Consider the following 21,903-nt stretch of genomic DNA (forward strand, 5'->3'; position numbering starts at 1 on the left):
ATAGTACAGTTGTATAAACTTTTGCCAAAACAGTAGATCTCTCCATTGTTTCACTCCCTCCCTCCTCCCCTTCTGTTTTACTCTTTTCCTGCTCCCCTTCTGGATGCTTATGTTCTTTCTACTTCCTAGGACTGTTCCTCCTGGAGCTATTCAGTTCTGAGGTATATGTCACCTTTATGCCCTACGCCTTGAGCGGGGAGCATACAAATGACGTGCAACATCTGTAAAATTCTAAGGTTTGGTATATTGGCTGGATGTTGCCTTGCCCATGGCAGGGAATCCCTTCAATAAAGAATACTGCAACAATGAAGAGAAGGACATCTACTGTTATGGTAAGATTTTACACAACTGCACTTTGTCTTGTCAGTCTGTTTGAGTTTTGCCTTCCTTTTGCACTGATACAGCTCTTGAATTTGCCTTTAACAGGAATGGTTTGCTTTTTTTATGTTGCCAACATGTTACTTAAAATGCCTCTCAACTTTCCCTGGTTTTTAGTGACATTCTTGATTTTTAATCGAGTAGCTCTGTCCCACTTGATCCTTAATTCAACCAGTAACTTTTGGGAAAAGGTAGTGAGTTAGACTAACTCGTTGTTGTCATTATTCTCTTTTTACTTCAGAAACAGTTATTAATTCACATTATCTTTTTCTGACAACATATCAAGTTAGTGGTACTAATACTTTGTGTCCCTGATTGTCCCATATTCTGCATTTGTCCCTGATTTTGTTGAAAGCCACGCATAGAAACATGCTCATCTGCCTTAAGTGGTAAACTGTTGTGTGTGTTTTGAAACTATCTGCTTGTAGTTGTCGATGTTGACTGGTTGGGTGCGTGTTTTTTTTTTTTCTGACACACAGCCTCCTTTTTAATTGCATTGCTTTGTTCTTTATACCTTTTGTTTCACTAAGTTACTCTATATGGTGGAGTTGGAGTGAAGTTTGCCAAACTGTTTCCAAATCTCCAGCTATTTTCCTAGGTAATGTATATCCTGCTGCTTTCTGGCCCTTATTTTTATTCTTTCAGGAATATGTCCCCCAAACTTTGGTAGGAGAAAATATAACTCCTGGTGTTCGTGTTTCACTGTTGCAGTCATTACACTTGGGTTATCCTGCTGGCAGGCTACCTACAGTCGGCCTGAATTCCAAAGTCCTGGTCCAGTGTCGGTTGTTGTCGCCTCTTCCCTGTCGTCAGTGCGCCAGGGGTATATAAGATGCAGCCGACGCCATTTTCTTCAGTCGTTCTTGCCGAGCGGTGCCCAAAGCAAAAGCAGTTCGCAAGTGCCGGTCGACCGACTCCTGAGATTTTCGAATTTGAATTTCAGATCTGAAGTCTTCAGTAAAGCTAAGTACCCCATTGGGGAAACGTTTTCTTGCTCCAGTCTGATGTCAGTAAAAGTTAACAATTGTATTTCTTCTGGGAAGCAAATACCTCATAAGGATTTTCATTCTTACTGTATTCCTTGCCTAGGCCCTGACCACGACGTTGCTAGTTGTCGGTTTTGTGCTAGATTCAACCAACGCACTTTTAAGTGTCGGTTCGATTTTGCTTTTCATTACTTTGGCCGAAGGTTTAACTATATAATGCTGTCAGAACAACCGACGACCGGAGTCCATAAAAAGCGCAAGGACAAAGAAAAAGACAGGCATCCGAGGTCCAAAACAGACGAAGCCTCTTCTAGGCCAGTCGCCGGTTTTCAGTGAGGTGCTTTCACAGCCCCTGACACCCGCTACCTCAGAGCCACAGGCCGCCTCCGACTCCCACGTGGAGACAGCTAGGCCTCTGGAAACTCAAGGTATTGGGCCTACGGAAACAATTCCCTCAGATGGGTCCAGAGCCGCTGAGCAGGCATCTGCTTCTGAGAGTGTTTTCAGACCTACACAGCTTACTATCGAGACCTCTTCAGCAGCCAAGGCAAAGTCTAAAACACCTTTAAAGACAAATAAATAAGTACAGCATTCTCCTGGACAGTCATCCATGCCAAAGAAACAGATGCTCAAAATGGCCGAGGACCTAATTACTTTGATCAGGGGCTCCCACCCCCTCCTGATAAAAGGCCTAGGCAGGACACTGACTATGACTCCTCTGATCAGGTCTCTATTTCTTCTGATTCCTCTTCAGTACAGGGATATTCTCTTCCTCCCTATGAGGACTCTGATGCTGAAGAATCTATCCCTTCAGCCTCTCTTCCTGAGGACTACTCTTTTGGGGAAACCCTGCACGCCATGAGGGAACATTTCCACTGGGAGAGCCAGGATTATTCAGAATATAAGAAAAGGCTCTGAGACTTTCTTTTATTGCCTCAGCACAGACCTCTTGCTATCCCCCCCTGCACTAGATATTGTTGATTTTTTTCTGAATCCAGTTTGACTCCTGATTCTTTACCCCCTGCACCAGTTAAGCCAGATAGGTACTACAGGGTTCCAGATTCTCATAAATTTCTTTATGAAAACCTGGCTGCTGATCCAGAAACTATTTCTCAGGGTCTCAAAGGGGTCAAGGCTTCCACTGCAAAAAACCCTGTTCCCTCTGATAGGGATTCTGGAGCACTGGACAGTTGGGGGAAAAAAGTTTACACCTCTGCTACTTTAGCTGTAAGGGCTTTAAACTGCCAGTTTCATATGCTTAAATATCAACACTACCTATGTCTTTGCTAAAACAGAAAATGCTTACAAGCTCTGAATGTCCTGAGAACAAGGAAATACAGGATTTATTGCATGCAGCTGAACATGTGGGAAAGCATACTTTGCAATGTGGTTTTGATTCATTAGAGGCATCTTGCAGAGCCGCAGTTACAGGTTCTGTCATTCGAAGGCATGCTTGGTTAAAAGAACAGAGTTTTACCTGATCATGTTAAAGCAAAACTATTGGATGCTCCATTACAGCATGATACTTTGTTTGGTGTTAAGGCAGAAGAGATGTTAAAGAAAATGGAGGATAAAGCAAATTCAATGCAGACAGTAAAGGATTTCTTACAGGTTCAGCCACCTAGATTTAGCAGGAATTGGCCTTCTAAAAATTGGTCCTTTCCAGTGTCAGACAGGCCACAAAAAGGCAGATACAGACACTCAAGAGGCAGATCTCCGCCCCAAGGCTCATACAGACCTAAACAATGGGGTGCTTCAGCCCCCAAAGGCCGAGAAGACAAATCACAACCTTATAGGAAACAGTCCCAATGACTTTCCTCTACAAATGCCAAGCACTTACCTTTTGGCAGCACCCTTAGGGGAAAACTAGCACTTTTCTCACAAAATTGGCACATGATCACCCAGGAAAAATGGGTACTGAATATTGTTTCTCAGAGTTGCAGGTTCCACTTTCACACCCTACCAAGGTCAAAAGGTATGCCAGACCTGCCACAAAATCAATGGGCAGAGGCATAAAAACAAAATTCTGCTCTCATGGACATGAGGGCTATCCAAAAAGTACCACAGCAAGAACAGGGGCAAGGATTTTACTCAAGACTTTTCTTGGTACCCAGAAAGGACAAAGCCTGGGGACCAATACTGGACCTGTCTATTCTAAACACTTTCCTGGATGTTCCAAAATTCAAAATGTTGACACTGCAGCAACTTCTACCCATGCTGGACAAGAAGGCTTGGCTAGTTACTTTGGACCTCAAAGAGGCATACCTGCATGTCCCAATCAGACAATCTTGCAGAAGATACCTCAGATTCATAGCTGGCTCAATGCATTACCAATTCTCTGCACTGCCCTTTGGCTTATCTGCTGCGCCCAGGGTCTTCACAAAATTCCTGGCACCAGTAATTGCATTTTGCAGACAAAAAGGAATTCAAATATATCCCTACTTGGACGACTGCCTTATTCAAGCAGAGAGCAAGGGCATTCTACTAAAGCATCTGGTGTTTGTAAAAAGATTACTAATTTGCCTCTGGTACACAGTAAACGAAAAGAAATCAAAACTAGTGCCCTCTCAAGAGATAATATTCCTGGGTGCAAGCTTAAACACAACTGTCCAGATGGCTTCTCACGCCAGACAAGCAAAGGCAACTGGCTCATTACTTTCAAATGATGGCAACAAAGACCCAGCTACCTGCAAGAAAAATTCTGCAGGCTTTGGGCTTCATGGCATCCTGCATCCTACTAATTCCATATGCAAGACTGCATACGAGGAAGCTACAATGGTATCTAAAAAGTGTTTGGATTCAACATTGCCACAGCCTGGAAACAATAATAACTCTCATTCCTTGCCTGCAACAGGAGTTTCGATGGTGGGCACTGGCTTGTCACCACAAGGGACAGCCTTTCACTCTACCCACAGCCAGGCAGACACTAACAACAGATGCATCGGATTATGCCTGGGGGGCACACATGGCAGGAAAACGTATTCAGAGCACGTGGCCCGCGGACCAAATGCATCTTCATATCAATCAAAAAGAGATGCTAGCTGTACAGAATGCCCTGACAGCCTTCAAGGATCCTACTACATCCAGGGCAACTATTACTAAAGATGGACAATACTACAGTTATGTGGTACATAAACAAGCAAGGGGGCACACACCCCTCTGCAGGCAAGCCATGACTTTGTGGAACACAGCACTGACCTAACAAGTACATCTGCAGGCACAATTCCTGCCAGGAAAGAAAAATACTCTGGCAGACGAACTAAGCAGAAACCTCATGGACCCTCACGAGTGGAAACTAGATCCACAGGTCTTCAGCATGTTAACAAGGAAATGGGGATGCCCAGACATAGATCTTTTTGCCTCCTCTCACAACTGCCAATTACAGAGATTCTGCACAAGGACTTGGAGCATCCACTTTCCATGCTTGTGAATGATATAATTCAGCTGGAAAACCCTAACAGTTTATGCCTTTCCACCACTGCCTCTCCTTCCCAGAGTACTCCTAAAAGTCAGACAAGAGAAGCCAAAAATGATTCTGATTGCCCCGGACTGGCCACGCCAGCACTGGTACCCAATCCTGAAGAGCTTGTCTCAAGGCCCAGCCTGGACTTTACCTCAAATTCCTCATCTTCTGACTCAACAAAACAATCAGATCCTACACAGCCATCTCAGAACCTTAAATCTGGCTGCATGGCAAATAATATAGCCACTCAGAACACACCTCTCTCTAAAGCTGTTATGGATGTCATTTTGGAAGCCAGGAGGGCCCAGCACCAGGAAATCTTATGCAGAAAAATGGAAGAGAATCTGTGCTTGGAACCAGGCACAAGGACTTGAACCACTTGTTCCAAATATTCCTCAGATTTTACAATACTTAACTGAGATGCTGGACAAAGGCCTATCCTTCTCATCAATTAAGATCCTTGCCTCTGCCATTTCAGCTCATTACAATACGGAACCTCCTATTTTCTCGCATCCACTTCTAAGACAGTACCTCAGAGGGGCAAAAAACATAAGACCCCCAAGGGGAGCACCGATACCTACATGGGACCTTAACTTTGTTTTGGAAAAGCTTACACTGCCTCCTTTTGAGCCAGCCAGTACAGCTGGTATAAAATTCTTATCATGGAAAACTGCTCTGCTCCTAGCAATAACTTCAGCAAGAAGAGTCTCCGAGTTACAGGCATTAATGGCAGTGGAACCTTTTATCATTTTTCATCCGGACAGGGTTTCTCTAAGGACAAACCCAACATTCATGCCAAAGGTAGTATCCAGTGTGGCTCTTTACCAAACCATTCATTTGACAACATTTTATCCAAATCCCCAGAATAAAGGGGAGAGACTTCTGCACTCTTTGGACATACACAGGCAGCTACGCTTCTACTTGGACAAAACAAAAGCTTTCAGAAGAACTGAGCAACTGTTTGTAACATATGCTGCAGGATCACAAGGAAAGGCCATCTCAAAAGCAGACTATTTCAAAATGGATAGGACACTGTATTTGTTTCTGCTATGCACAGCATGGCAAGTCAGTGCCTAAGAATATTAGGCCACATTCTACCAGGGCAGCAGCCATTTCAGCAGCCTTTCTCAGAGGAGTGCCAACCAAGGAAATTTTGGAGGCTGCAACTTGGATTTCAGTACACACCTTTACCAAGCACTATCACTTACCTCTTTATTCTAAATCCAGAGCAGGATTTGCCACTGCAGTTCTGCAGGGCCTCATTGCCACTCCTAATCCTATTTAGACCCAGCCGCCCTACCTCAGCTTTGGGATTCAACCCAAGTGTAATGGCCGCCCTACCTCAGCGTTGGGATTCAAACCAAGTGTAATGACTGCAACAGTGAAACACTCTGAACATAGTACAGTTGTGTACCTACCATAAATGTAGATGTTCGAGTGTTTTCACTGTTGCAGTCCAGGTTTCCCACCCTCCATCCCCCTTTCTTTGCTGGGACTTATCTATACTTCTGTATCCTCTACAACCTATGTGGTGTATTTGGTTGTAGATGAAGGTATTGGTTTTATTTTACTGTATGTTTTTATAAGCAATATGTATTGTCTACCTTCTTGGGGGCACCTGACATCTGGGGCAAGAAAAACTAAAGAAAATGGTGTCGGCTGCATCTTATATACCCCTGGCGCACTGACATCAGGGAAGAGGCGACAGCAACCGACGCCGGGCCAGGACTTTGGAATTAAGGCCGATTGCGGGTAGCCTGCCAGCAGGATAACCCAAGTGTAATGACTGCAACAGTGAATACACTTGAACATGTACATTTATGGTAGGTACACAACTGTACTTTCTATGCATCTCCAAGTTATTTTCAATATTTTCTTTCCAAGGGTTTATGTTGTAAGGTGCTTTTTTTCTTGAACTGTCAATTTTTTTTTCAGTCTTTCCTTACCTTCCTTCTTTTATGAGTTGCACATTTTTTACTCCATGTATGACAATTGTGTACTTTTTTCTTTTCTTGTCATGATAGCACTTTGCTTGGTGGAAGCTTGGCTTCTTGCAGCCATTGTGGTTATTCATGTTTTTCTCTGTATATACCTTGCTAGCAGCTCAGAGTTGAAGGGCCATCTTTGGGGAGATGGGTTACCAGTGTTTCATTGTAGGGGGGGAATGGCTCAAAAGTTAAATGTAAAAGATTGTGCATTATTTTTTTGTTGTCCATTGCACTAGTATGTATTTATACACCTCTACTTATCAGGTTCATAGGTCATGAAGATGCTTCCAAAGTTCAAGACTGACAAATGCAAAATAACCTTGTGGCCTCCTAGTTATGGTCAGTGCATGAAATATTGCTGAGTTGTCAGATGTCAGTACAAGTAGAATTCCCAAAGGCTCTTAGAATGTAGTGAGTTTGTGATGCAAGCTCTGAGAAACTGCTTGCCAGAATGACACAAGGGTGCAGAGTTTGGTACTATGTTAATCATGGACAAAATAATCAATTTTATGGCTTGGGGAGAGACATGCAGAGAATATTTAGAAGTAAATAAGATTGTGATTTTCTTAGTCACATGGGAGATTATATTGAGAAAGTTGCAAATACTTCACATAGTGGTATTCTATGTATGCTGTTACTGTCAGATTATAACAAGATGGCAGTAACTTACCCATGGTTTGCTTTAATTCACCTGATGTAGTATGTGTCGTCCTCTTCCCATCTAGAGCTACTTACTGAAGATCCCTTTGTTGTGAAGCTGATGTTTGAACCATCAGGAAGGCCAGAATCTGAGAAGGACTACTACCTGAATGCAAAAGAAAATTTGTGTGTAGTTTGTGGTAAAAGAGAATCCTACATCAGGTATGTGTAGTCTATATTAAACAGTAGCTAAGGTTGTTTAGTTACAATACTGAGTTCTACATAACTCTTTCTTCATGAGAGAGTGTACCAGCATAACTCATTAAGAGTGTTATCTTGTGACATACCTCTCTGATGCATTTTCACATGAATAAGCTTAGTCTACAAACTGAGACTCCCATACTGCATTTGTGCACAAGTTATTTAAGTTTACTTGCACGCCAGATGTGATACAGGATTTGCAGCATGTGCACTGTAAGAATTCAGACCACTAAGTACAGGCAGTCCCCCAGGTTAAGGGCAAGATCCGTTTTTAAGTCTGTCAAGTCAAATTTGTATGCAAGTTCTAACACATATATAAGGTTCTTATTAAATGTCACTTAGTCAAATGTTTGCCTCAGTGTAGTTATTTTAATTTGCATATAAAACACTTTAAGATTTTATTTATTTGGAAGTGTTTCTAAACACTGTGGAAATACTGTAAGTGCAGTGTAATAGTACAGCAACTATGTTTGTGCACTAAATACAGTAGAATGTTCCATACCAAAAAAAAAGTTAGACTTGCCTCTTTTTAAGCTTCACTTCACAATTCTGTACTACAGGCATCACCCACAAATGTTTTCCAATTTCCTGAACTTTCGAATACAAACGAAACACACTAACCAGTAAATAACAAAGAATAACCAGGAAACTGGAACTACACCAGCGTGTTTTAATTTGGCGCTTTCGTCTTGACAATGCAAAAGACGTCATCAGATGAAGTCTTTTGCATTGTCAAGACGAAAGTGCTAAATTAAAATACATTGGTGTGGTTCCAGATGTTCTTCGTGTTTCACTGTTGCAGTCCCTGCATTTGGGTAATCTGCTGGCAGGTTGCCCTCAGTCGGCCTGAATTCCAAAGTCTTGGGTCCTGCGTCAGTTGCTGTCTCCTCTTCCATGACGTCAGGTCATCATGGGTATAAAACATGCAGTCGACGCCCTTTTCTTTAGTCTTTCTTGCCGTGCGGTGCCCGAAGCAGAAGCATTTCGCAAGTGCCGGTCGGCCGACTGCTGAAATATTAGAGTTTGAGTTTCAGAACCGAAGTCTTCACTAAAGCTAAGTACCCCATTGGGGAAACGTTTTTCTTGCTCCATACCGATGTCAGGAAAAAAGTTAATTGTATTACTTGTTGGGAAGCAAATACCTCATAAGGATTTCCATTTATACTGTATTCCTTGCCTAGGCCCTGATCACAACGTGCCTGGTTGTCGGTTTTGTGCTAGATTTAACCAACGCACTATTAAGCGTCTGTATAGTTTTGCCTCAAAGTATTTTGGAAACCGATTTAACTATCCAGAAATGTCATCTGACAGCAATCCGACTACTGGAGTACATAAAAAAACGCAAAGAAAAGGACAGAGAAAGGCAGTCGAGATCCAGAACCGACTAAGCTTCTAAGCCAGTCGCCGGTACTCAGTGAGGCGCTTTTGCAGCCCCTGATACCGCTACCTTCGAGTCGCAGGCCTCTACCGACACCCATGTGGAGTCTGGCATTCCTCAAGATACTCAAGGCATTGGGCTTGACGGATGTATCTCCCTCAGATGGGTCCGGAGCCACTGACCAGGCACTGGCTTCTGAGGGTGTGTTTAGACCTCAACATTTGTATATCAAACCGACAACAGCTGCAAAACAAAATACAAAAGCAACTTCTAAAACTAAAAAACCGAAGCATGAGCCTCGTGCACAGGCCTCTATGCCTAAAAAAAGATGATCAAAATGGCAGAAGACCTTATAACCTTGATTAAGGGGTACCCACCCCCACCCCCACCCCCAGATAACAGGCCTAGGGCAAGACGCTGATTATGAATCTTCAGATCAGGTTTCTATTTCTTCTGATTCCTCTTCTGATCAGGAATTATCTATACCTCCCTATGAGGATTCTGATGCAGAGGAGTCTATACCATCTGCATCTCCTCCTGAAGATTATTCATTTGGAGAAACCTTGCATACTTTGAGGGAGCATTTTCACTGGGAGAGTCAAGACTTCTCAGAATCAAAAAAAGAGGCTCAGGGATTTCCTCCTTCTCCCTCAGCACAGGTCTTTAGCCATTCCCCCTGTTTTAGACATTGTGGATGATGCGTTTTCGGAGTCGAGCTTGACCCCTGACTCGTTACCTCCGGCTCCCAGTAAGCCTGACAGATATTACAGGGTCCCTGACTCACATAAATTTTTATTTAGAAACCCTGCTGCTGACCCGTAAACTATTTCACAGGGTCCAAAGGGAGTTAAGGCTTCAACAGCAAAAAATCCTCCCCCCTCTAACAGAGATTCAAGGGCACTGGACAGATGGGGAAAAAAGGTTATTACATCTGCAACCTTGGCAATCAGGGCCTTAAATTGTCAATTTCATATGCTTAAGTACCAACAACATGTTATAGGATTGCTGAAACAGAAAATGGTGTTGATTTCTGAAGGTGCAAAAAATAAAGAATTGCAGGAATTATTGCATGCCAGCTGAACAGGTTGGAAAGCATACTTTGCAATGTGGTTTTGACTCCTTAGAGGCCTCCTGCAGGGCCGCAGTTACTGGATCTGTGAATAGGAGGCATGCCTGGCTAAAGAAACAAAATTTACCTGATCATGTTAAAGCTAAATTGCTAGATGCACCCTTACTGCATGATTCTCTGTTTGGTATTAAGGCAGAAGAGGTTTTAAAGAAAATAAAAAACAAAGCTAAGTCTATGCAAACTGTTAGACTTCTTACAAGTGCAGCCACCAAGATTCAGTAGACACTGGCCTACAAAAAAATTGGTCCTTTCTGTGTCAGAGCTCAAAGGGGCAAATCCAGGTGCCCTAAGGGTTCCAGATACCAGGCGCAAGATTCATACAGGTCAAAGCAATGGGGTACTTCTGCCTCCAAATCTGGAGGAGATAAAGCACAAACCTACAGAAAACAATCCCAATGACTTCCCTCTGCCTACAGCAAGCACTTATCTTTTGGCAGCACCCATGGGGGGAAAACTAGCACTTTTTTCTCAAAATTGGCAGTTAATAACCCCAGGACAAGTGGATACTAAACATAGTATCACAGGGATACAGATTCCATTTCCACACTCTGCCAATGGTAAATGGTTGGCCAGATCTGACAAAAAATCAATGGGCAGAGGCACAGAAACAGGATATGTCCCTCATGGATATGGGGGCCATTCAACCAGAAGAGGAAAAAGGACAAGGTTTTTACTCGACTGTTCTTGATACCCAGAAAGGACAAGGCGGCCAATACTGGATTTATCGATTTTTGAACACATACCTGGACATTCCAAAATTCAAAATGCTGACTTTGCAGCAGCTTCTGCCCATGCTGGGCAAGAATGCATGGCTGGTGACAGACCTAAAAGAGGCATACCTGCATGTCCCAGTAAGACAGTCGTGCAGAAGATACCTCAGATTCAAGGCTGGCTTAATGCATTACCAATTCTGTGTACTGGCCTTTGGCTTATCTACTGCGACCAGGGTCTTTACAAAGTGCCTGGCACCAGTAATTGCATTTTGCAGACAAGTATACAAATATACCCTTACTTGGACGACTGCCTCATTCAAGCAGAGAACAAGGACATTCTTTGACATCTGGCTTTGTGAAAAGGCTTCTAACATGCCTAGGGTACACAATAAGTGAAAAGAAATCACAACTGGTACCCTCTCAAAAGATAACATTCCTGGGTCCAAGCTTGAATACAGCTGCCCAGATGGCTTACCTCACGCCAGACAAAGGCAACTGACTACTTACTTCAAATTGATGGCAACAAAAGCCCAGTTATATCTGTAAGACAAATTCTGCAGGCTCTGGGCTTCATGGCGTCCTGCATCCTACAGATTCCATATGCAAGACTGTGTATGAGGAAACTACAATGGTACCTAAAAAGTTTATGGAGCCTACATTCTCACAGTCTGGAAGCAATGATTCCTCTCATTCCCTGTCTACAACAGGAGTTTCTATTCTATCGTGGGCAAAGGCATGTCACCAAAACATGGGAAGGGCCTTCACTCTACACCCTGCCAGCCAAACCTTAACCACAGACACATTAGATTATGCCTGGGGGCCCACATGGCAGGAAGATGCATTCAGGGCATATGGACCCCAAAACAAATGCATCTACATATCAACCAGAAAGAGATGCTAGCTGTTCAAAATGCCCTAACAGCCTTCAAGGACTTACTTCATCCAGGACAACTACTGATAAAAGGTGGACAACACCACGGTCATTTGTTATATAAACAAGCAAGGGGGCACACACACTCATATCCCCTTTGCAGATTAGCCATGGTACTGTGGGACACAGCTTTGACCTACCAAATGCATCTTCAAGCTCAATTCCTGCCAGGAAAGCAAAATACTCTGGCAGACTATTTAAGCAGAAACATAATGGATCCTCACGAGTGGAAACTAAATCCACAAGTCTTCAGCATGATAACAGAGAAATGGGGGAGCCCAGACATAGATCTATTTGCTTCCCTTCAAAATTATCAATTGAAAAGATTCTGCACAAGGACTTATCACAGGCAAGCATGGAAAGTGGACGCCCTATCCTTCAGTTGGAAAAACCTATCAGTTTCCGCCTTTCCTCCTCTGCCTCTTCTCCCCAAGGTTCTCCTAAAAGTCAGACTAGAAACCAAAGATGATACTAATTGCCCCGGACTGGCCCCGCCAATACTGGTACCCAATCCTAAAGAACTTGTCTCAATACCCAGTTTGGACCTTACCTCAAAGACATCAACTACTGTCCTAGCAAAACAATCAGATTCTGCACAATCGACTACAGACACTGAACCTGGCAGCATGGCTGATCATGTAGTTATACAAACAACACCTCTCAGTAAAGCTGTGATGGATGTCATTTTGGAAGCCAGAAGGCCTAGTACTAGAAAATCTTATGCTGACAAATGGAAGAGGATCTGTGCTTGGAATCGAGCACAAGGAACTGATGCAGCAGAACTAAATATTCCTGAGATATTACAATACTTAACTGAGATGCTTGACAAAGGCCTATCTTTCTCATAGATTAAAATCCATGCCTCTGCCATTTCAGCTCATTACAATACAAAGCCACCAATCTTTTCTCATCCTTTACTAAAGCAGTATCTTAGAGGAGACAAAAATTTAAGGCCTCCTAGAAGATCACCATTACCTGCATGGGACCTCAATTATGTGTTGGAAAAGCTCACCCTGCCTCCATTTGAACCAGCTGCTACCGTCGATATAAAGTTCTTATGGAAAATAGCTCTGCTACTAGCAATTACTTCAGCAAGAAGAGTTTGAGGCTACAGGCCCTTGTGGCTGTAGAGCATTTTATCATATTTTATCCAGGCAGGGTGTCTGAGGACAAATCCTACATTTATACCTAAGGTGGTTTCCAGTGTGGCTCTTAACCAAACAATTCATCTGCCAACTTTTTATCCAAATCTGCAGAACAAGGGGGAGAGAATTCTGCATTCCTTGGACGTACACAGACGGCTAAGATTCTACTTGAGCAGAACTAAAGCTCTAAGAAAAACTGAGCAATTACTAGTGACATATGCTGCAGGATCAGAAGGAAAGGCTATTTCAAAGCAGACAGTTTCAAAGTGGATAAGCCACTGCATCCGTTTCTGCTACTTACACCATGGTAAACCTTTGCCCAAGGGCATTAGGTCTCATTCCACCAGAGCTGCAGCTACTTCAGCAGCCTTTCTCAGAGGAGTATCAACCAAAGGCATTCTAGAGGCTACTTGGAGTTCTGTTCACACCTTTACAACGCATTATCATTTGCCTCTATACTCCAAGTCCAGGGCAGGCTTTGCCACTGGAGTTCTGCATGGCCTTATAGCCGCACCTAATGCTGTTAGCTTCAGCCTCCCAACCATAGCTTTGGGATTCTACCCAAATGTAATGACTGCAACAGTGAAACACGAAGAACATAGTACAGTTGTGTACACTTACCATAAATGTAGATGTTCGAGTGTATTCACTGTTGCAGTCCAGGTTACCCTCCCACCATCCCCCTGTCATTCTGGAGTTTCTTTCCTTCTCTTCTACAGCCTATGTGGTGTATTTGCTTGTAGATGAAGGTAAAGTTTATATTGATGCATTTGTGTGTGTGTATATATATATATATATATATATGTAATATGTATGTATATGTATTTTTTTGCTACCTTTTTGGGGGCACCTGACATTGGGGGCAAGAAAAAACTAAAGAAAATGGCGTCTGCTGCATGTTTTATACCCCTGGCGACCTGACATCATGGAAGAGGAGACGGCAACCAACGCAGGACCCAAGACTTTGGAATTCAGGCCGACTGAAGGCAACCTGCCAGCAGATTACCCAAATGTAATGACTGCAACAGTGTGAATACACTCTCTAACATCTACATTTATGGTAAGTGTACACAACTGTACTTTTCCTGGTTATTCTTTGTTAATTTTCTGAACTTTCCAACCTCTGGCAGACCCTCCTACTCTTACCTAAACCATAGTGATTCACAATGTCATTTGCCCATTCTACTGTACAGTACAGTAACTGCTTCAGTACTGTACAGTACAGTAACTGCTTCAGTACTGTACTGTACAAGACAGCAGTCTTGACCAATCAGGTTGCCAACACAGCAGTCTCTTAATCAATCAAATCTCTTGTCCTCTGTGAAGGCGGAAGGAACTGCTCTAACAAGACAGGCAAGCAGTTTCACGAATGGGGAAAAACAGGGAAAAGGAAAGTACAACATAAGTCTTCATTTTCAAGGTAAGATTTGGGCAACTTTAAGGGTTTTTATTTATTTTCACATTATTTCCAACATTACGGAAGCCTGGTCATATCTATGGGTTGTCTGCATATCGGATGTCTGTAACCCGGGGACTTGCCTGTACAGGAAACTGGCACCATTCCCCACTGAGTACTTTGCTACTTGAAAAGGGAAACCCGAAAATTTCAAGCTGTAGTATAACTGAAACATTAAGTATGAATGTGAACTTTCTTTATTCTGCCCACAGCTCTATACATGCTTAAAACTTTGCTCCAGTTTTCTGCAGTGGGTTGCTTCTTTATCGAGCTGTTTCTTCTCAGTAAACTGGTCAAAGGTGCAATTTCTGTTTCTCTCCTATCCTCTACATGAAGTACATCATTGTTTTAATACTAAAAGGGAATTGATGAATGTTTTGAGGTTGTGCGTGCAGATTTGTATTACAGGATGCCATTTCCTGTTTATGCATCTGTTTGTAAACCAGCATAATGCATGACATAAATATACTTCTGCTAATGCCAGCGCATAAATGAGATGGCTGCAGAAGGTCAGGTTCTAAATTGCAGTGTGTGTTTTGCAGGGAATCATAATCCAAACTTTAGAAAACTCTTTAAACCCTCTGCAGTTTAGAATAAATATATGCCACTTAACAGATGAGATGTTACGTAAGGGCAGAAATATATGACAAAGGTGTGGATTATGCCAGGGTTTTCACATCTGTTGTCACTCTTGCTTCGCCTTCTTGATCAGTCTACTGTAGTTGAGTAAATCTCAGTATATTCCATTCATTATGCTGCATTAAGTCGTACTTAGTAGACAGTGTGGTCAGTGAACCAACACCATGACCTGCTGTTACCCAGATTAAACAATAATTAATGTGTTTATGGGCATTTTACCCACTCTGCTGGTGTACATTTGTGAACACCGAAACTGCTTGTAAGGTAGCAAGTATCTAGCTTGAAGACTAGAAAATAAGCAATTACTTGCAACTACCTGGTGATGTCCTTCCTTGGATCACTGTTGCAGTATTCCAGATTGTTGGGGTTATCTTGCCAAATGGCCTAGACTTCCATCTGGGGTAACAAAACCTTCCATGTAGCCCATATGTCTGGCATGTGATGCAAGCTGGAGTATAAATGTAAATCAGACCGTCTTGCTGCCAGTCTGAATGCATGTCTTTGTAGCAGTTAGTCTGTTCTATGCATGGTTGTTGGTACTGTTGGCTTTCACTGGTTCAGGTAAGTGCCTTTTGGATAGCCTTCCTTTAAATTTTGTGAGTGTTGCTGTGCTAGATATCAGCTAGGAGGGGAAAGTGCGATTCTGGTAGGCAGATTCCTTACAAGAATCTCCACTTTAGAGCCAGAGCATGAATACAAGAATGGTATGAACGGTCCGTCCTTTGTTCCAAAGATCCCAAGAACACAACTTTAGTCTTGAAACATGTTCATGTTCCAAGTAGAAATTAAACACTCCGCCTTAGCAAAGATGATGGTCCCCTATACCCCTGACATCCTGCCACTTGAAAAGAACACATTTAAGATGCCTAGGCTTGATATTATGACTGCCCAGTCAGACTCAGACATACTCACAGAGGTCTCAGAACTTGCGGTATGCCCAACGCCTGCTTTGACTCAAACTACTGCGACCCTACCAGAGGCTGGTACGGCATCTGTGGTTCCCATATCCGAAATAGCTAAAGCTATAGATAATGATGAGAAAGGGGAACCCTGCTTAATATTTCTGAAGGACTCAAAAGCATACGTTATAAATCCTTGTTTAGAGGAAATTCCTAGATCGATCATTGAGGTTCGTTAGGATCAGAGCCTCCCTGTTTAGTCCAAAGCAGACTTTGCACCTAGAAAAAAGAAACAAAAAACTAAACATTTGCCCCCCCCCAAGACATCCAAAAGAAAGAAGATGGATTTTAAACAAGTCTAAGGCCATAATGGCACTCACCACCTTCCTTTGCAGGTCCTGCTGTTACTGTTTCTCCTTCCACTCCACAAAAGACAAGATACTTCATTTGAAGATGAAGAGGATGAATCCATCTCAAATGAGCACTCTGTCCTATTCATCCCAAATCCATTCACCAGGTGAAGTGGCTTCAGGTGATTCCCTTTCTCCAGACTTCCTTGTTGAAGCTTCATTTGGAGAAACTGTTAATGTGATGAAGTATTTTGAATGGGAATTAAAACAGATCCCTGAAGTTCATCAGGGAATACCTCCTGGAAGCAGGTGGTCATTCTGCAGCTTATGTACCTCCTGCTGTGGAGGCTTTCCTGGATCCTTTTGCATCCAGTTCCACTGCACCAGACTGTAAACCACCAGCTCCTTAAGGCTGACAGGTTTTACAAGGTACCTGAGAATATGAAATTTTTCTACAAAAACCCTGTGTTGGACCCCTTTGTTTTCTAGGTCAGACAAACTGTTAAGTTACTACCTGTTGCCAGTGCTCTTCCTTCAGGTAAAGACAGCAGGGTAGTGGACAAATTGGGGAAAGTTTATACATCCTCCATTCTGGCCTTTAGAACTCTGAATTATCAGACTCAGATGACTGACTGCTTATCTATCCTCAGCAATTGTCCACCCCTGTGGAGCCTATCAGTAAACAGGCTTTGGTGGCTCAGGCTTCCAAACTAACTATGCACAGCATTAAATTCAGCTATGATGCAGTGGAAACCTCCTCCAGGGAACACCTTTCCTGCAACATTTCTCATTTGCCTCTTCTAATGTCGTCACACTTTTCTATATAATGATGTGTTGCTATCCCTGTAGCATAAGCCACGTCTGTTATTATGGATACGTGTTGTCCATAAAGCTCCAAGCATAATTCCATTTTTCCATCCATGTTTTGATATTGCAAACTGCTTCGTGAAGTAAATGCAACATATTCTTGTATTTTTAAATATGTATATATACATGTTTTTTAGCTGGTTCTTGTATTTGTAAATATATTTTAAATTCTTATGTGATCCTAGCTACCCGAGCTATGCCTGCAAAAGGTCCATTGAGATCAGTGCACTACCCCAGTAAACAAATATAAACTGCCATGAGTACTGGGATCAGGAGGTGTGCTTGATTACTTTTTCAGCCCCTGCTTGAAGATGGGCAAAAGTCCTAGACTCCTTTAAACAAGGACCTTTTATATTGTCTAGATGTTGTCAGTCTTTTCAGAAATTGCTGGAACAAGGTAAAATTTATGAAGGACTGCAAACAGATCTTGTACTTCTTTGCCAGGATACCCTCAGAATCACCCTGCAAAACTCACTTCCTTCAAACTCCATGAATGCAGGCCTTCTCATAAGAAAATGCCTAGGAAAAGATTCTAGGACAGACCAGACAGGAGCTGTGGGTCTGGGAGGCCTTCTTACCTAGACAAGTCTGTCTGATTACCCTCTGCCTCCCCTCCACACCCCTTGGTCAAGCCTTTCTCTTACCCAAAAGGCACACATCATACCTCAAAAAAAGTTAACCACATCCAACAAATGGGTGGTCTCAGTCATCCAAAAAGGATACAGAATGATGCAGACGGAAGTTCTCCCTTTCATTAGGATCCCTCCTTCATAAAATCGACTATAGTAGCGCTCTCCCATTATTCAAATCTTTCTAGAACAAGGCACAGTAGAACTGGTGCCTCTGCAGTATGTGGGAAATGGGTTCTATTCCAGATTCTTCCTTGTCCCAAGAAAACAGGAGACTGGAGACCAATTTTGGATCTCTCCACTCTCATCTCCCTTCTGTTCTATCTTTCAAGATGTTGGCCCTGCAAACTCTGCTACCATTCATTCTTCCTCAAGCTTTCCTGGTGTCTTTAGACCTAAATGATGCTTATCTTAACATTCTTATTCACACGGCTTACAGGAAATTTCTGAGTATTTCTACTGGCTCATCACACTTTCAAGTTCTTTGCTTTTCCTTTTGTACTTTTTACAGCAGCGAGAGTCTATCAAGTGTCTCACACTTGTGATAGCTTGCTGCAGGACTCTGGGAAATCCTGATATTCCCTTATGTGGATGACCTATTAATATAGGCCCTGTCTCAGCAGGTAATCCTGACTCACCTGAGACTCACCATGGCCTTGACAATCCTGAAAACATTAGTAATACCACCAACCCAAGACCTAGAATTATTGGGGTGTAGACTAGACACCCAGCTCATACAGGCCTTCCTTCCACCAGACAAAATGCAGAGCCCCTAGCCAGTTACTTCCTTTCTCTTCAGTCCTGTACAGCATGGAAGATCCTCAGAGTACTCGGATTCATGGCAGCAACCATCCCCATTGTCCCCTTTGCCAGGCTGCATACAGGGAAGATTTAGTGGTAACTGAAAAACCACCTCATCTCAACATTTTCATCCTGTGGACACATGTTCCTCTCCTGCTCTGCCTAAAGAAGGAAATACTGTGTTAGATATTGCAGATAAAGCTAAACCTGGGTCTTGTCTTCAAACCAGAGTCACCACTACAGGAGCTGTCCACTTAATAGACTACGCATGGTGTACATGGACAGGCAACTTGAAAGCTCTAGGGCAGTGGCTTACAAATCTAAGATCAGAAAATCTCAAGCTCGAAATGAGAACACTAATTCAGACCCTGCAGATTTTTTTCCCATTCCTGGAAACCAGGTCTACAAATGGTGGTGCCTCCTAAATCATTTAACTCCAACAACAAGCAGTTCCAGGTCTTTTGCACCAGCACTTATTGTCTTCAATAGGTTTGTAGTAGTTTACTAGGTCAGCGACCACAAAGGCCTTTTTAAGCCTAGCCATGCATCCCAAATCTCTGACAAGATCTGGTACCCTTGATTTGAGTGTAAGCAGTGGTTTGGAAGCTGAAAAGTTTACAAGCAGGGGCCAATGAGATGAGCTGTTTACTGGCTTGTCTGTGCCCATTGGAGGCAAGTGCAAAACCAGGGATGAATTTCCTGTTACCCATCCAGTTGTCCAAGTTACACTTGAACTGGGTTAGGGAGGAACACTGCTTCACATGGATGGGGAAACTGTTCCAGAGAATGGGTGGGCTCCGAGATAGGATCTGCTAGAGAGAGAGGTATTTATCTATATCACATGCAAGGATTAAGTCTTTAGAACAGGTAATTCTGGTGCTGTTTGTTTTGCGGGTATGTAGGAGGTCCATCATAGTGAGGTTTGACAACGCCTTGTATGCCAAGCATAGATCTTACCTCAGCAGCCTGTAGGAGACAGAATTCAGGGATAGGACCTTGACACTGTCTGCAGAGGATGTTGCGTATCCCATGTATTCTTTTAGCGAAGAACATCTACGATGTTCTAATTGTTTGGTATGCTTGGTTAGGTACATACCAAAAGGAGCATTGTACTTGATAGATCTGATGGATGCTGAATACAGTGGAACAATGACTTCCTTGGACCTAAAAGTCCTATTTTTGTTAAAGTTGCACAACATAGAATGATTTCCTCAGTACTGTAGACACGTGATAGTCAAAGTCTGGATTATCTTTGTATGTCCCCAAGTCCCTGACTGCAGAGTCAACTCTTAGGAGTATGTTGCCAATATAGTTAATGGGTGGAGGACTTCCCGAAGGATACTGTTATGTTTTTTTCTGGTATTTAGTTTTAGTCCATGACTCTACCAGTTATGTCTGTCAGCCCTTCCTGGAGAACATTTGTGTTGGCGAGGATTCAATGACTGCTCCTAGTTTGCAATTGCCTGCAAATTTAGTCAGCCAGAGGCCGTTGACATTGGCTTTGACTTCAGAGAAGTAAATTACAAATATGGAGTGGTCCCAGGACCGATTCCTGAGGGGGACTGCTTATGACTGGCTAGTTCGCAGATGACTGCAAACTAGGAGCCATAATCGAAACTCCTAACGATGTGGACATCCTACAAAAGGACTTCACTGAGACATATGCCTGATGTCAAAGCCATGGCCTCAAGCTCAATGCCAAAAAGTACATTGTCATCCCCTTTGGTAAAAACTCATGAGCTACCACATAGGCAATAGTCTTCTTAACACTGAAAGTGTGATGAGACCTTGGGACACAGGTGGATAGTAGTCTCTCCTTTAATAATCACATCACCACAGTGGTCAGGAAATCCTATGTGGCACACCTCCTCACAAAAGGTTTCTCATCCAGAAAAAAAAAGGTCATTATTCCCCTCTACTCATCACTCATTAGACCCATTATAGAGTACAATGCCCATTTTGGTATGTACCTCACAAGACATCAACAACTGGAAAGGCCGCAAAAATACCTCACAAAGAGGATTACTGGCCTCAAACAGATGCCCTATGCAGACTGTCTCAAAAAACTCCAGCTCTACTTCATCGCCTACTCAGAGGCAGTCTCTGCCTAACATCAAAGCTATGTCAAACCCAGAGCTGTTGGACATGCTCCACGTAAAGAAATCCCAATCCCTCTGAGCTACACGCTCTAGGGACTTGAATCTTGTCACCACAATAAACAGAACATGCTGGAGGGGTAGATTCCTGTCCCAGAGACTTCCCATACTCTGGAACAGACTACCTATCTATGTCAAACAGCTCCTCATTTGACTCTTCAAGAAAAATCTTGATTGGATGGGAAATAGGAAATTCACCCCGGGGATCACTTCTGTGGCTCTGCTTGACAGGGGCACAGGAAAATAATTTTCTTGGGTGGTGAAATCCAGAGTACCTTTTTGACTAGGCTTATATAGGCCCTAGGGCCAATCGCCTAGTACCTATCTATGAACCTATGTAGAGTTGTGCTCCCCATTTCTAATTTCCTGGTTCCTGTCTGGCTGTCCACTGGGTGACAAGGGTCTGTAGCTAGCCTGTTTTTTTGTCAGCAATGCTTGGAAAGTGGATACATTGCCCTTCACTTGGAGAAGGTTTCTTGCGTATCTTCCCAAGGGCATGTTGAAGATCTAAAGAGAATACCCAAAGATCTTGCTGGTGACACCCTGTTGACCAGGGCAGCACTGGTTCCCCTTCTCTTCTAAGGGTCATCACCAGAAGCCTCCCTACTCAGTGGACTTGCTTACACAGCAGAAACAAAATGGAAAAGATTTGCTGTTTTTGTTGGTATTAATATCAGGTCCCACTTCTCACTAATGCCCCAGTGGTCTTCTCGTTTGTGAGCTCTATGGTCTGCCTTGTCATACTTACCTAATTAGGAGCACATTTCAGCTATTTTCACGTGCCTACTTATGGACTCTGCTGCTGGCCAGATTACAGAGAGAATTGTTCTTAAAAGGTGTACTCAACCTGAAACCTTAGTTTTGTTTTCGAAAAAACTTTCAAACCACATCCATCTCTCAAATGTTGTACTTGAACTGTTCTGGAAGCTGTCCTTTCTGCAATGCAAGCCAAGTCTTTGAACTACAGGCCCTTATGGCAACCCTTCCTTCCTTATTTCTCATAGTGACAGTGTGTTTTGAAGGGCAAATCATGCCTAAAGTGGTAAACTGTCTGCCAGTTGGACCATAAATCTGTCCACTTTCTTCCCTCATCCA

General features: G+C 43.0%; 1 protein-coding gene across 1 annotated transcript in view; it reads left to right on the plus strand.

The window, feature by feature from the left end:
- EXD2 (exonuclease 3'-5' domain containing 2) overlaps positions 1–21,903 on the plus strand; it is a 630,247-nt gene that overhangs the window by 486,278 nt on the left and 122,066 nt on the right. The window contains exon 7 of the mRNA XM_044073504.1: positions 7,541–7,676. Coding sequence (XP_043929439.1) covers positions 7,541–7,676 — 136 coding nt within the window. The remainder of the gene's footprint in view (positions 1–7,540; positions 7,677–21,903) is intronic.

Source organism: Protopterus annectens, chromosome 6.part0 (genome assembly GCF_019279795.1).
Source record: "Protopterus annectens isolate FY-2018-M chromosome 6.part0, PAN1.0, whole genome shotgun sequence".
Classification (NCBI taxonomy): domain Eukaryota; kingdom Metazoa; phylum Chordata; order Ceratodontiformes; family Protopteridae; genus Protopterus; species Protopterus annectens.